This window comes from Ailuropoda melanoleuca, chromosome 1 (genome assembly GCF_002007445.2).
Source record: "Ailuropoda melanoleuca isolate Jingjing chromosome 1, ASM200744v2, whole genome shotgun sequence".
In the NCBI taxonomy this organism is placed as follows: domain Eukaryota; kingdom Metazoa; phylum Chordata; class Mammalia; order Carnivora; family Ursidae; genus Ailuropoda; species Ailuropoda melanoleuca.
In genome coordinates, this window is record NC_048218.1 from 189,792,809 (window position 1) to 189,808,041 (window position 15,233).

At 40.1% G+C, this 15,233-nt stretch overlaps 1 protein-coding gene across 4 annotated transcripts in view; it reads right to left on the reverse strand.

The window, feature by feature from the left end:
* The window catches only part of TNPO3 (transportin 3), an 83,981-nt gene extending 69,005 nt beyond the window's left edge, over nucleotides 1–14,976 (reverse strand). For 2 of the 4 annotated variants that reach the window (XM_019804192.2, XM_019804188.2), the window contains exons 1-2: nucleotides 14,479–14,616; nucleotides 2,210–2,370 (exon numbers count right to left, since the gene is read on the reverse strand). Coding sequence is in view for 1 of the 4 variants with exons in the window: in XM_002913432.4 (XP_002913478.1) it covers nucleotides 14,479–14,598 (120 nt within the window). In the remaining 3 variants the exon portion in view is untranslated. Of the gene's footprint in view, nucleotides 1–2,209; nucleotides 2,371–14,478 lie in introns of all 4 variants that reach the window. The other 2 variants (XM_002913432.4, XM_034671816.1) reach the window with 2 other exon arrangements.
* Nucleotides 14,977–15,233: the final 257 nt, after the last annotated feature.

Genomic DNA, 15,233 nt, shown 5'->3' on the forward strand with positions numbered 1-15,233 from the left:
TGTGTGTGTGTGTGTATGCACGCTCTCTCTCTCTGACAATAAATAAATAAAATCTTTAAAAAATACCTGAGAGGAGTTCTATATCTAAGATCTAGCAAGTCGGAAAGAACACCGCTTTTGAGTTAACAATAAACAAAAGCGAATAAACTACAAAATAACTTCTTAAAATGCATCAGAAAGCTCAGGTCCCAGCATTATCAAGTAGACTGAAATCTAAAGACAAACCTCTAAGGAGACAGGAGGCAAGCACTGGCTCATCTGTGGCATAACAAATGAGGAAAAGACACAGGGCACCACATAACCAAGTAATAAAAATTCTGCTATAATTATGAACAAATTGATAAAAGCTGAGTATGGACTAGCATGAACATATAAAACCCCTGGGACTCACAGACACAAGCGGACTTCACAACCACCTACAGGCTCCTTTCCACAGGCCTCCCCCAGACACTCAGGACAAAGACTGGAGCTAGGGCAAAAGACCAGAGAAAACCTCCTTTGGTAATAGGATCCTGGACAGGAACCCTCAACAGCACAGAAGGCACAAAAAGCTGACTAGATCCTCTCCCTTCCTGAACAAAAACCTCAAGCTGTGTGGGGGCAGCAAACCCTGTCACCCTCACCACACAGGCTAAGACCTATTGCTGTTACAGACTAAAAGAAGTCCCCTCACACCGAGGGAATCCTGCACGAGACCTACCAGATGCAAGGCCAAGCAAGAATGCCATAGGCGAGCGAGGCCAGGATCACTGAGAAAGCCCCACCACTGAGAACGGCAGCACTGGAACTAAGACTATGGTAGACTGGGGCAAGAGAGAACATTCCTGGCCCCCTTTCCCCCACACAAATAACCACCAAACACATCATATTCAAACTCCTGAAATACAGAGATAAGAAGAAAATATTGGAGGCAGGAATCTTTTTACATTGGCTCTATTAACAGCTCAACCATAGAACTTGGTACTATAATTACCTGGGCCTTTGTTCATCTTTTCTAACAACTGTAACTATCTCTACATCTCACAAACTCCTTTGGCCATAAGAAGTACTTAAAGTGTATTTTAAATTACTAAATATGAAGCAAAATCACAAGATACTAACTATCATTTCCTAAGTCTGTAACACCTCTTTGCTTTTCCAATCATGAAAAGCCCATCCTTCTACTACACAGCTAGATACTTAGGGATTGGGAATCAGCTCTAAGAACAGAATCCAAAATGGTTAGAGAGAGAAAGGGCAACAGAGAATAAGCAAATCAGTTCTTTACAGATAAAGAAAACAAAGGCCCTGAGAGGATGAGACATTTTTCATTCAGAATGCTCATTTGTAGAACTTCACATGCCTTACACAGATGGAGCCTTGGTTTCGTTTTATTCTAAATATATATTCTGTTTTAGCAGTGAGAAGAAGCTCAATAATTTCCTAGCTAAAATCTGAAGATGTAGACTTTTCAGAAAAATTTCAGTGAAGAGAACCTTAAAAATCTCGTTAAAATGGGGATCTTCTGGAATGAGCTTACTTTAAAATATTACCAGTATTCCTGAAATAGGAAAAAAGTACTTAATTCCAAGAAACTAAATCACATATAAAACTTGTATCTTTTAATGCTCATTATATAGTTAACTAGGTTTTTTTGTTTTTTAACTAAACTAAAATAGAGATGGCAGCTAATGAATTTGCTAGGATACTTCTTTGACAAACTGGTCGAAAAACTCCCAAATTGCTCTTTTTGCAAATGTATCAGGTAGAACCAAAGTGAAAGAGCGGTCCTCTCATTTTCACCATCCTTATTTACCTTGATGCTGCCTCACCCACTGGTCAAATGCACCTCTCTTTTCAAATACTTGTCTTTTAGAGTAAGAATAAAATATAAGAGTGATCTCTAAAGAAACCCGGCAAACTTAAATATCACAGCTACTAAAGTAGACTGTCAATGAAAAATTACTTGGGATGACACTGCCAGTATGATATATTAAGGGGTCATAATTTATCACTTTATTTTGAATTCTAGGAGGGTTTAAGAATTGTTGACATCCAAAAACAAGTAATCTTATTTTGGTCACTGAATCATAAAGTTAATGCAACCAAATCCTGGTACCCTAGACACTACAGTACATTGCTCATTGTACTTCCCCTCTGCTAAGCTGCAGAAAGAAGAAAAGGAAGGAAGGAAAAGGGATTCTTGACAAGGAGAGAATAAAGCACTTACACTTCATAGGACTTTCTAGCCACAGATGCCAGGTGCTACCCACTGAAATCCAGGCTTGGACTAAGCTCCACATTTCTGAAAGGACCATCTCAACCGAAGCCTGGGGCTCAGAGTCAGCAGGAGGAAGCTGCAGCTCCCACCAGCAGCACATTTCAAAGAGGCTGCAACAAGAGAACATTTTCCATTTAAGCATCCAATTCCAGTCTTCCATTTCACAAAGCAGTAGCAGAACAGACCTTTATATCAGTCTTTTCAAAAGATATTTCCATGACTATGTGATGAATATGAAGCAGGCTATGGCCCAGCAATCCTTTCAGCAACTTTCTCTAAGTCTTTCATTGTACTTCACAGCAGATCCTAAAAGTACTTGCCCTTTCCTTTTCTTTAATGGTGCTCTGTTGCTCCAAGACTCACTTCTACACTAACAGTTCTAAAACTGCCGAATCAACCTAAATCACTGAGCAGGCGGGCTGTCAACCATGCAAGCACACACCCAGATAGGAGCCTAAGGATTCATTAGCTGCCAAGAATTGGAAGCGGATTAAGGCTGCTAGTTAATCCTACAAAAAACTCCTCAAATTAAGCAAAATTACTTAAAATACTTCACTGAGGACAGAAGAGCTCTGGCAAATAGAAAATGAGGTTCTGGAAATACAAATATTTCAGTGAAATTTGAAAAGTAACATAAAACTGTCAGGTTGCTGTACTTTTTTAAGCATTTCAATTAGTAAGTAATATATTTATTAAATACTTTTAAAGATTTACAGTACATTGGGGGAGGAGACTAAGAGTGAAAAGAATAAAACAAAACCTCCCAAAAACTATCAGTCCAAGAACACAAAGCTTTAGACATATACCCTATAACAACGTGGTAAAGAGCTAGAAAACCAGAATTTCCCAAATCAAGAAAAAATCATTCCCATGAGACAGATTTAAAAAAAAAAAAAGTCTAATTTACCTGAAACAGAGAAAGTAACTTTTTAAGTTGGTCAGCTATCTTAAGCCTTTGTATCTGATCTTTTATGAGAATTTTACAAACTTAGGACAAACTGCCAGGTCTGTCACGAGTTACTTTCTGATGATTCTCTTCGGAGGGAAAGAAAATGGTCTGAAGGAATTTTAAGAAAAACATAACTATGGGGCCTAAAAGATAACCATTACTACCTAAAAATGGTATTTTTCAAAATAACTTGTTTTGTAAGAAGGCTTGAAATGCAGAAACCATGATGAAATGAACTTAGCTAAAACGTTCACAGCAGTGGTAAGTAAACAGCTCCCATCTCCAGCAGCAGAGTATAAATGAAAAAGAGTCATATAAAGCCCCCCCAGCAGGCTCCCATACTCATAGAATACCCTTGTGTGCATTAAATAACTTTTCCAGAAGCAAAAAGGCTCATTTATAGAGACAAATTCAGCCAACTTAAACATTTTCACAGCCATCTCCATAATAACTGAATAATTAAAAGGGAGATACTATTTCCCTTATGGGAAGGAAGAGATTCCTAGCTAAAAATAATTCTTTAAAAGATCACAAGCTATTCAAAGTCCACAAGAAATTTCCAAACACTCTTCAAGCCAACTTTCAGAAGACTGTAGCACCCATATGCACTGCTCTATCTTGATTTCAATGAAAGGAATCAGTAAGACCAAATAACAGCACTGAGTCCTGTGGCCTCCTCAGTTTCTGATGAGATCCCCACGTTTCTGGGACAAGCATTTTCAAACAATCCTAAGTCCTAATGAACCCTGTCAAATGAAATTTGGCTCAAATTTGTGACTGTCAGTCACGCATAATATGATACTGAGAAATCGTGCCAAAATATTTTCATGACAAGTGTAAAAAATCCCCATCCAAGTTTAAAATCCTCAATAACCGAAGTACGTGGATGTTAACCTCAAGAATGGCCCTGAAAAAAAGATAAATAAATCTGGATCCATAAAATCAACTTTGTTTGGGAGTGACTGAAGCATGCATTCCTTGGTAATCACGTTGTTTGCTGTGGGCCTTACTAATTATACCAGGCAGTTCTATTTTAAAAGAAGAAAATACCAAGCTTGAAACCATTTGAAACAAAGCCGAGGTAAGTACTTCCTAAAAGTAAAAAATATAGAAAACTTATTTCTTTTAATCGCTGGTCTCTATTCCTGCCCATCTGAGCCAAGTTTTATAATAACTCATACAGGGGCGCCTGGGTAGCACAGAGGTTAAGCGTCTGCCTTCAGCTCGGGGCGTGATCCCGGCGTTGTGGGATCGAGCCCCACATCAGGCTCCTCTGCTGTGGGCCTGCTTCTTCCTATCCCGCTCCCCCTGCTTGTGTTCCCTCTCTAGCTGGCTGTCTCTATCTCTGTCGAATAAATAAAAAATAAAATAAATAAATAAATAAAATAAAAAAAACAAACAACTCATACAAACCAGAAGAATGAGAATATTATCAGGCATATTAAGCATATGTTAACACTGTGCTGAAGATTCAAGTTTTTCAATCTTATAGGAATGTGAAATGTCTAGCTTACAGTATTGTTAAAAAAAAAAAAAAAGCACTGAAGTGTTAGAAAATCCGAATCCTTATATAAAAAACATGTACATTTTCAGGTCTAATTCCAAGTATATTCTTCTGTTATGGGGCTACTTATATAGTATTATACTATGGCTGAAACAGAAAACAATGAATACAGAGGAAAAACTGAAAAGAACTGTGCTATGGGCTTGAGAAAAAAAGAAGTAAGACACATAATGTAAACTCCATTAACAGAAAATTTCTTACCAAAAGAAATAAAACACGATTCATAATATTGTCATTTTGGAAACTTTACCAGAAAGGAAAATCAAGTTAGTATTTTTTTTAATTTTTTAAAGATTTTATTTATTTACTTGACAGAGAGAGACAGCCAGCGAGAGGGAACACAAGCAGAGGGGAGTGGGAGAGGAAGAAGCAGGCTCACAAGCATCAGGGATCCTGATGCGGGGCTTGATCCCAGGACCCTGGGATCATGACCTGAGCCAACGGCAGACGCTTAGAGACTGAGCCACTCAGGCGCCCCAAGTCAGTATTTTTAAGGAGTTCTGCATGCCAAACACTACAAAGCATTCCCCTTTAGCAGCACTATGAACTTCCAATAAAGAGAAATAAAGCTTCTGAGAGTTCACCTGTACAGCAGTAAAATACTCTCTGGTAGTATTTCAGTACAAGGGTACAAGCAGGAAAAATACAGGAGAGGTAATCCGAGCAATCTCGACTTCCCATGAATTAAATTTGTTTTTAAGTTCAACAGAGCTTAAAATTCTATAAAATCTGGAAAACAGTATGGCGCTTCCTCAAAAAAACAAACAAACAAAAGCAGAATTACCGTATGACCAGTAATTCCCTTTCTGGATATATACTCAAAAGAACTGAAAGGAAGGACTCCAAAAGGTATTTGTATGCCCATGCTCATAACAGCATTATCTGCATTAGCCAAAAGGTAGAAGCAACCTGAGTGTTCACTGACAGATGGGTGGATAAACAAAATGTGGTACATACATTATTATTCAGCCTTAAAAGAGGATGAAATACTGACAAATGATACACCATGGATGAACCCTGAGGACATTATGCTATGTGAATAAGCCAGTCCAAAAGTTCAAACACTGTATGATTCCATTTATATGAGGTACCTAGAGTAGTGAAATTCACAGAGATAGAAGCAGGCTGCTAGGAGCTGGGGGACGGGGAGGGAAAACTGGGGAGTTAACTATGTTTAATAGGTAGAGTTTCAGTTTTACAAGATGAGAAACTTCGGAGATGGAGGGTGGTGATGGATGTACAACAACATGAATGTACTTAAACCCGTTAATTGGTACACTTTAAAATGGTTAAATGGTGAATTTTGTTATGTATATTTTACCGCAATTTTAAAAAAGGAATGAACATGAATGAACCTTAAAGACATTATGCTTAGTGAAATAAACAAGATACAAAAGTACAAATAGTATATGATTCTACTTATATAAGGTACCTGGAATAGTCAAATTCATAGACAAAAAAGTAGAATGGTGCTGCCAGGGGCTGGAGAGGAGAGGGAATGGAGAGTTATTATTTAATAGGTACAGAGTTTTAGTCCGGGAAGATGAAAAAGTTCTAGAGACCAGTGGTGGTGACGGCTACACAACAACATGAATGTACTTAATGCCACTGAACTGTATACCCAAAAATGGTTATTTATGTTATGAATATTTTACAATAAAAAAAATCGATACAATCTATTTTTCCATTTCCCTTACAGATATCAGTGCAACCAACATGAAAAAAAAAAAAATGAAGAACTATGTGGAAAGTTTTGGAAGAAAACTGTGTTATAATTAGAAAATGCAGCACTGCCCTGATAATTTTATATCCTGAATCACACTACCAACTCTGGTCCAAGGGCTGGGAAGACAAGAAATAAATTAATCCAAACATGGATGAACGCCACCGGCTAACAGACTACCATGCCAACATAAATACCATCACAAATTCTCATTCATAGTCTCCAATTCACCAAAGACATGAATTGTCCATATCTGCACTAAGACTTGGAATGTGGCAAATAAGGAACAGATTTTAACTTTTATTTAATTTTAATTAATTTAAGTAGCCATAATAGCCATCTGGCTAATGGCTACCGTATTAGATAATACAGCCAGATTCTTAAACTCTGGAATAAAGGTCTCCGGTTTTTATCGTTTATGTTTCCATTTTCCAGCAAAGCAAGCCATACAGTATTCCTGTTCGTCAAACTAACTGATCCACAGAATTTGTAGGTGAACACTTCTTTTTTCTAGAAGGCTTTCCTTTCAAAAGCATGTCATGTTTTAAGAGTCACTTACTGGAGGATAAAAACATAAGCATTTAACGAGCCCAGATTTTCAGATAAGTCAGGTCAATAACTGCAATTGCTATAAGAAAAACCAAAAGACCCTAGGTTTTTAGAACTAGGCTAAAGAACCAAGAAATTCCGGAGAGGAAGATTATTAAGAAAGAAATCTGAAGCTGAAATTCCATGACCCACAGCTTTCCTGACAGGATATTTAGAAGAAAATTCCCAAGGGTATGTGACAAACCAAACATGACAATGTCAACTTAGTCCATCAGAGCATGATTTCATTTGACATATGATTTTTATGATTTCATCATTCCTTTTCAGTTTCCAGACTGAACTATAAAATTTTTGAGCTAATCTCTGACCCACAGATTGTCTCTATAAAAGTAGTCTCCTTATAATCTAAGTTACAAACTTAGAACAAATGTGTAGCATAATTCATTAGCTGTATAAAGAGACAGTCTTTCCTTCTATAGCTTTCTACACTGTCTACTCATTTGGGTTACCAGAAGTGGACAAAGTAATCAGAACAGTTCACTGTTAGATAGGCTTCCTTTAAGACCTGTCTCAAAATAACCTGCTTTATTTTAAAACATTTTGGGTATCAGTGATACCTGCCTATCACATAAATCAAAACCATGGCTGTAGGTTGCTTCCAAGAATTTTGTCAGAAAAAGTTTCGAGTAATGAATATAGGTTCTTCGGCAAATGGCTGTTCTATATAAATATTAGAGAAAGAGAAAAGATGCTAACTCATAACATGGACTAAACTGTATCTAAATTATATACCCTTAAACCAAATCTACTGTCACCAGGTCATCAGAACTCTACTAAATGACTTTAAGATTAGTAAAGTGACTGTTGGAGGGAAGTGATACATTTTTTTCAAAATGTATATTCTTCAAAATGGTTTTCAAACAAACCAAGCAAACTTGTTCCTTAACAACAAACTTGAAATTAAAACACTATGCCTGTTACTACACTAGAATAGACTTCTAGTCTGTACCTAGGACTACTTTGAGAAAGTCTTTTTGAGTCAGAAAGTTCCTCTCCCTTCCTGTATCCAAGTCTTTCAAAGAATAAAATGAGGACAATATAAATTTATCTCACAATGGTTGTGTTTTTTTCCCCTAAAGGTTTTATTTATTTATTTGAAAAGAGTGAGAGAGAGCACAAGTGGGAGGGAGAGGGAGAAGCAGACTCCCTGCTGAGCAGGGAGCCCGACAGGGGACTTGATCCCAGGACCCTGAGATCATGACCTGAGCTGAAGGCAGACACTTAACGGATTGAGCCACCCAGGTGCCCCTCACAAAGGTTGCTTTTTTTTAAAAAAGGATGGAAAGACTGAAAACAGAACATCACAGAGGCTGCATAATATTATTTTCAGTTACCCGTGGGTATGGTAGAGAGAGGCAGCAAAAATCAATGAAATTCATAAAAACAAATTTGAGATATCCAACTATCCATTCGGAGATGCCTACAAGTAACTATTCATTCAACACACATTTTTTTTTAAGACTTTATTTATTTCTGAGAGAGAGAGAGAGCACAAGCAGGGGAAGGAGAAGTGGGAGAGGGACAAGCAGACTGAGCATAGAGCCTGATGTGAGGCCCTGAGATCATGACCTGAGCAGAAACCAATAGTCAAACGCTTAACCTACTACGCCACCACCCAGGTACCCCTCAACACACATTTTTAAGAACCTGTGTGTCAGGCATCTTGATCACTGCTTTCTTAATAACCATTAAATTATTCCCTCAACTGTATCATATAAACAAATAAAATGATTCTACAGTCTAGGAGGGGGAACAAAACAGATTTTCAAAAAGGTAAAAAAAATTACAAATGCAGTTATATAAAGTACTCTAGGTGTTCAGTGGAGGCAGAAATGATTCTCATTTGAAGAGAATCAGTTAAGACTTCAAGGAGAAAGAACTTAGGCTGGGCTTTGAAAAGATGGGTTAGTTTCTTCATTTGAAGACTGGGAAAGAGTAAAAGCACAGAGGTATGAAAAAATTAAAGAAACAACAAAATTGGACAGAGGAAGCACTCCCTACCACCTCCACTCTCCCACCCCACCATAACCATTTGCTTACTATGGGAAATACTACAGCTGTATGAATGCTGATGGGAAGGACCCGGTAGAGGGAGTCTGAAGATGCTAGTGACAGGATAACCAAAAGATCAAGGTTCTTAAAAATTCAGGAAATGAGATGCAGAGCACCCAGATCTAAGAGGAGAAGGGAGACGCGGTTGGCTACACCCATGCTGAAGTTTTACCAAATCAGAGGTGAAGGGTTGATGGTACAGTATATTTAAGAAAATTACTAGAATGATAGATCTTGTAATCCAAATTAGACAGAAGTAAAGATAAGACCTAATGAAGAAACAATAGGAGCCAGTCAACTGAATTGGGTTTTGATGAAATTCAAGAACTAATTCAGGATTTGTTTAACACATTTGTTTGCCCACAGGTCTCTTCCAAAAATCCACTAAAATCGAAGTAACGAGATTTTTAAAAATTGGGGGGGGTGGGGGGAGAGTGCCAAAAGGGCAAAAAGAATGGAAACATGACTGATATCAACAAAACTGTGAAAATTAGAATGCTAATAGAGGAGTTAACTGTCTTAGCAGGTCTGAAAAAGTTGAAGGAAGGACAAGATGAGAAAGGGGAAGCCAAGGGTCAAAATGATTCACTTTGTGAAATCCCAGTTACGCTCAGGAATTTAAAGTACCAGGTACATCTGAAGGCAGATGCACAGGAGGAACAAAACACAAAGGAGTGGGTTCAAAATCTGTATAAGCAGTTAGACTGAGACTTTCCTCCTGAGTGGCCAGGGTACTATCCTCTCACCATCACAGAAGACTCAAGATTTACTTTGGAAAGATTGACACAGAGGGACTCTGGACTCTTGGCCAAGACTCACCTAAGGACAAGAATATCATACTGAAAATAGATTAAATTAAAGCCTACAAATTAGTGGTAAGATCCACCCCCTGGTTCATTCTCCCACCTGCCACTGGCAGCCTCATTTATGTCCAGAAGATTGCTCTCAGGATAAAAGTGGTCCAAGAAAAAAAGACCAACAGAAATACGAGAAGGGGGGCGCCTGGGTGGCTCAGTTGTTAAGCGTCTGCCTTCGGCTCAGGGCGTGATCCCGGCATTCTGGGATAGAGCCCCACATCGGGCTCCTCCGCTGGAAGCCTGCTTCTTCCTCTCCCACTCCCCCTGCTTGTGTTCCCTCTCTCGCTGGCTGTCTCTATCTCTGTCAAATAAATAAATAAAATCTTAAAAAAAAAAAAGAAAAGAAATAGGAGAAGGGGTAAAGGTTCCCTTCTCAACTAGCCATCAAATGGGGGAGTAATCCAAGAAAAGACCATGGGATCCAGGATTCAATGCATCTGACATAAGAAAGAGAATGTAATTCCCTAGGAGTGTTAAACAGAGACCCCAGGACAATAATTATGCAAGAAACCTAGAGAATAACAAGGTCAGATTGGAGAAGGAAGATGGAGCACTCTAGGGTGAGGTTTCCTTCTACCAAAAAAAGAGATTACCAATCTGAACATACTAAGAGGATATTTACATACTCACAGAGAATTTTGAACAAATTAAAGATATACAGAAAATGAAGCAAATATGAAAAAAAAAAAGAAAAAGGTGGGGTGCCTGGGTGGCACAGCGGTTAAGCGTCTGCCTTCGGCTCAGGGCGTGATCCCGGCGTTATGGGATCGAGCCCCACATCAGGCTCTTCTGCTATGAGCCTGCTTCTTCCTCTCCCACTCCCCCTGCTTGTGTTCCCTCTCTCGCTGGCTGTCTCTATCTCTGTTGAATAAATAAATAAAATCTTTAAAAAAAAAAAAAAAAAAAAAAAAGAAAAAGGTAATGACTACCACCAGAAAAAAAAAGTTGCACAAAAAAGGAAAAATCACCACGTTATATATGCTATGCGGCTCACAATGTATCTTGTGTGTATTTAACCAAAACTGATATAACTATGTTAGAGAGATGCAACAGAAGAAAAGGTGGAGGGAGCCCAAATCCTCATCTTTCATAGAAGAAAGTCTAAACATTACTGCTCTTTTACATCTTGGCCTTTTTCTTGTAGTTTCCATTTTACAACTTTTTAAAGTTTTAAAAGTTTCTTTTAAAATATTTTAAGTTTAGGGATGCCTGGGTGGCTCAGTTGGTTAAGTGTCTGCCTTTGGCTCAGGTCATGATCCCAGAGTCCTGGGATCAAGTCCCATATCCAGCTCCCTGCTCAGTGGGGAGCCTGCTTCTCCCTCTCCCTGCTGCTCCCCCTGCTTGTGTGCTGTCTCTCGTTCTCTCTCTCTCTGGCAAATAAATAAATAAAATATTTTAAGTTTAAAAAATGTAACTATGTAATTTTTTTTTTTTAATTGAGAGAGGGAGCGTGTGACCGAGAGGTTGAGGGGCTAGGAGAGAGAGAATCTTAAGCAGGCTCCACACCCAGGGCAAAGCCCCACACAGGGGCTGGATCTCATGACCCTGAGATCATGACTTGAGCCTAAATCAAGAGGCAGACGCTTAACCGACCGAGCCATCCAAGAGCCCCAGAACTTTTTAATTTTGAAAGAAATTAAAATTATAGATTTCAAAAAACACCTACTATATGAGGTTACTTGAATCCTTAAGCCAGAAAACTGGAAGAGTGTTGTGATCAGAGTAGATATGTGAGTTAATGATGTGGGAGGCTGGTGACTTTTTTTTAAAGTAGGCTCCAAACCCAGAGTGGAGCCCCATGTGGAGCCCAACGTGGGTTTTAAACTCATGACCCTGAGATAAAGACCTGACCTTAACCAACTGAGCCAGTTAGGCACCCCCTGCTTTTAAGTAAACTCTACACCAACATGGGTCTTCAACTCACACCTGCAAGATAAAGAGCCATGTACTCTACCAACTGAGCCAAACAGGCACCCCAGGCTGGTGACTTTTAATATTGACAAGATTCAGGGTGTGACTGTGTGACCATGTGCCTGAGTTAGTGACTTGAGGGGATGGTGACTTTTTAGTAATGAAAAGCTCCAAGATGTGACAGTGTGACCACGTGGCTGAGAAAAGGAGGTAAAGGAATTAAGGGGCTGAAATGTCAGCTAAGCTGTGAATCCTGATGCTGAAGTTGCCTAAAAATGATGTGGGAATGTGCTAGATGTTTTCCAGGTCCACTTTTCCACCCTTCCCTACTGCTCTTTGCCCCAGTATGCTGACCTATGTGGACTGTATCAACAGGTTCTGGTGTCCCCTAGCTTTTGGTTGGGTTTGCCCAATGAAGAATCCCAGGAGTTTGGGGGAAAAAGGTCAATATATTTATTCCTCCAGCCCCCACCCTGAAAAATCACCTCCTGATGAATGTGTCCCTTCAAATGAAAACTGCCACTCTTTTCAAGGCAGCATAACTCCACACTTTCCTTCAGAGTTCAAGTAACCACTCCCTCTCCTATTCCTTCCTGCCTATGGATGTTATCAACTCAGCTACAGGCTACTACACTATCTCTTGCAGTACCACATTATACCAGCATCTTCATAAACAATACTTTTATAAAATAAACCCTCCTTGAATTATTCTATTACAAGTGTGCCATCTGTTCCTGTTGGGACCCTTACTGTAAACAGTAATAAGTGATGGAAGGTTGTAACAGAGAGTAGTGGAAAGTAAGAAGAGTGACTACCATTTAAATGACAATTACTAACATATTTTAAACTCTGGGTTCCTAGAACTTTTCTAAGCTCTTTACAAATATTAACTCATTTAGTCACCACAAATATGCTATGTGGCAAGAAGAGATTTTTGTCTGGTTCATTTCCATATACCAAAGCCCAGCACAGTTGCTGGTACATGGTAGGCACTCAAATATTAATTTAAAATACACACATAAGCAAGTTTAGTAGGGAAGAGATGACTTTCGGTATGATGTATGAGATTTCTAACTCCCCCCAAAATAAACACTAAATAAGAGCATATGTGAATGATTTTCTTGTGTGGCCTACAGTGAGTCTTATTCCTTTATCTTTTCCCACGACGGTATCCAGAACTTGGGGTCCCCAAAATTTTAAACGTAACATCTAAAGCCAAAGTTGCAAAATTTTAAATATTACGCACCTGCAGCCCAGAGGCTCATTTAAAAGGGCAGAGCACCTTTAAGTATCAGTTATTGGTTTTAAAAAAGAAAGGGGAAAGAGTAAACTTTAAAAATATGCTTGGGAATATAAAATGCAAAAATAAGAAAGGTAAAGTCAGCAAGATCACCAAGTATACACACACACACACACTGAAATAAAGCACAGAAAAAGTGAGTGTAAAATTTAGAGGAAAGTAAGACACGTGAATCAAAGAATGCAGAGACATAATAGGTCTAACAGGTTGAAATTAAACCCCTAACTGGATGTTCACACAATCATATGGAATAATCAAAGCAGCTATGATACCAAAATCTTATAAAGAACCTAAAGTCANAAAAATAAAAAATAAAAAAAATAAAAAAAAATAAAAATATGCTTGGGAATATAAAATGCAAAAATAAGAAAGGTAAAGTCAGCAAGATCACCAAGTATACACACACACACACACTGAAATAAAGCACAGAAAAAGTGAGTGTAAAATTTAGAGGAAAGTAAGACACGTGAATCAAAGAATGCAGAGACATAATAGGTCTAACAGGTTGAAATTAAACCCCTAACTGGATGTTCACACAATCATATGGAATAATCAAAGCAGCTATGATACCAAAATCTTATAAAGAACCTAAAGTCAGGAGAAAAAACAAGGTTAGAGAACAAATATGCAACAAGATGTGAACTGCAAGGATTTTCTGAAACCAGAACTGGTATTTTCTTCTTTACATCACGTTGTACTCCAAAACACGGCGGAAATTCACGTGCTAAAAGAATCTAGAAACCTGAGAAGTTTCGAGAATAGTAAGACTCAAACTATCACTGTTACCTAGCGAAAAATCAGTAAGACAGAGTGAGGTGCAAGGCTACGACTGGGATAGAATTGTCAGACGCCAACACTGGGACACCGAGAGGAGACGCATAACAGCACCCGTAAGTGGAAGATGGAGAAAGACTGGGATTGGATTTGATTGACGGAAGACTAAACGGAAAAGCAGGGCCTAAGAAGCCAGTAGCAAGCGTAAAACTTAAACAGAACCAGATCGATGCCACGAGCAAGTACGGGACCCACAATCAGATTGTACGGTGTGGGGAAGGGGCCAGTTCACCACCGATCAGCTGCGACTAGTTTCCGAAAAGCGGCGTAAATGTAGCCTCGCAGCCCCACCCCGCGGCAGCAGCTCCTCCCTAAGGAGCATCTCACGTGGCCAACCGCCGGGCTCAGGCTCCAGCTCGAGCCTAGGTCCCACCCCGCCCTTGTCCCGCGGCGCAGAACGGCCTCTCTGGGCCCCTCACCGAACGCTGCAGCTCCCCAAGCCAAAACGAGGCGCGCTCCTTTCCGCTGGGATCTGGGTCGTGGTAAAGCGCCTGCACTGCCTGGTATACGAGCTGCAAAGTCGGCTTTGCCCCTTCCATGGTGGTGGCAGTGGTAGCGGCAGCGACGGCTCTGGCTGTTCTCCCGAGGCTTCTCCGATTGCTCCGCCTTCAAGCTTCCTCACTGTGTCGGCCACGGCCGCTCCCTGACTGGCGCCATCTCCTCTTTGGCCGTTACCAGGGCAGAGGGGTTCCCGTGGAAGTTGCCCCCTCGGAAACAGCGGTTAGATTGTATTCGGGTTCCTGGTTTTTTTTCCAATCCTCCCACTAGACTCCAGACTTCTGAGTTCAGACGCCGATACTCGCCTATTCACCCACTGAATTGCCCTCAGAGGACTATCCCCGCGCCACACAAACCACGCAGTGTACTTAAGCCGCGTTAACCCGGACCGGAAGCCGCACCACCGATACCTTTGGCACACTTCCGCCCGGTGCAGCGCAAACGGACTCCTTCCCGGCACGCCTCCTCCTGTCTCCCCGCCCCCTCCCGGAAGTGGCCCTCCCGGGGCCGGGAGCCGGGAAGAGGCAGTCGGACGTGGTTCTGTCAGTTACTTGCGTGTGACCGGAGCTGTAGCGCCGATGTGTGTTCCATACCTGAGCCGCTCTTCTCTCCCTGGCAGTGGGTCCGGCTCTTTCCAACTTCCCTTCGGACTTCTCCATCCCTATCCAGGGAATCC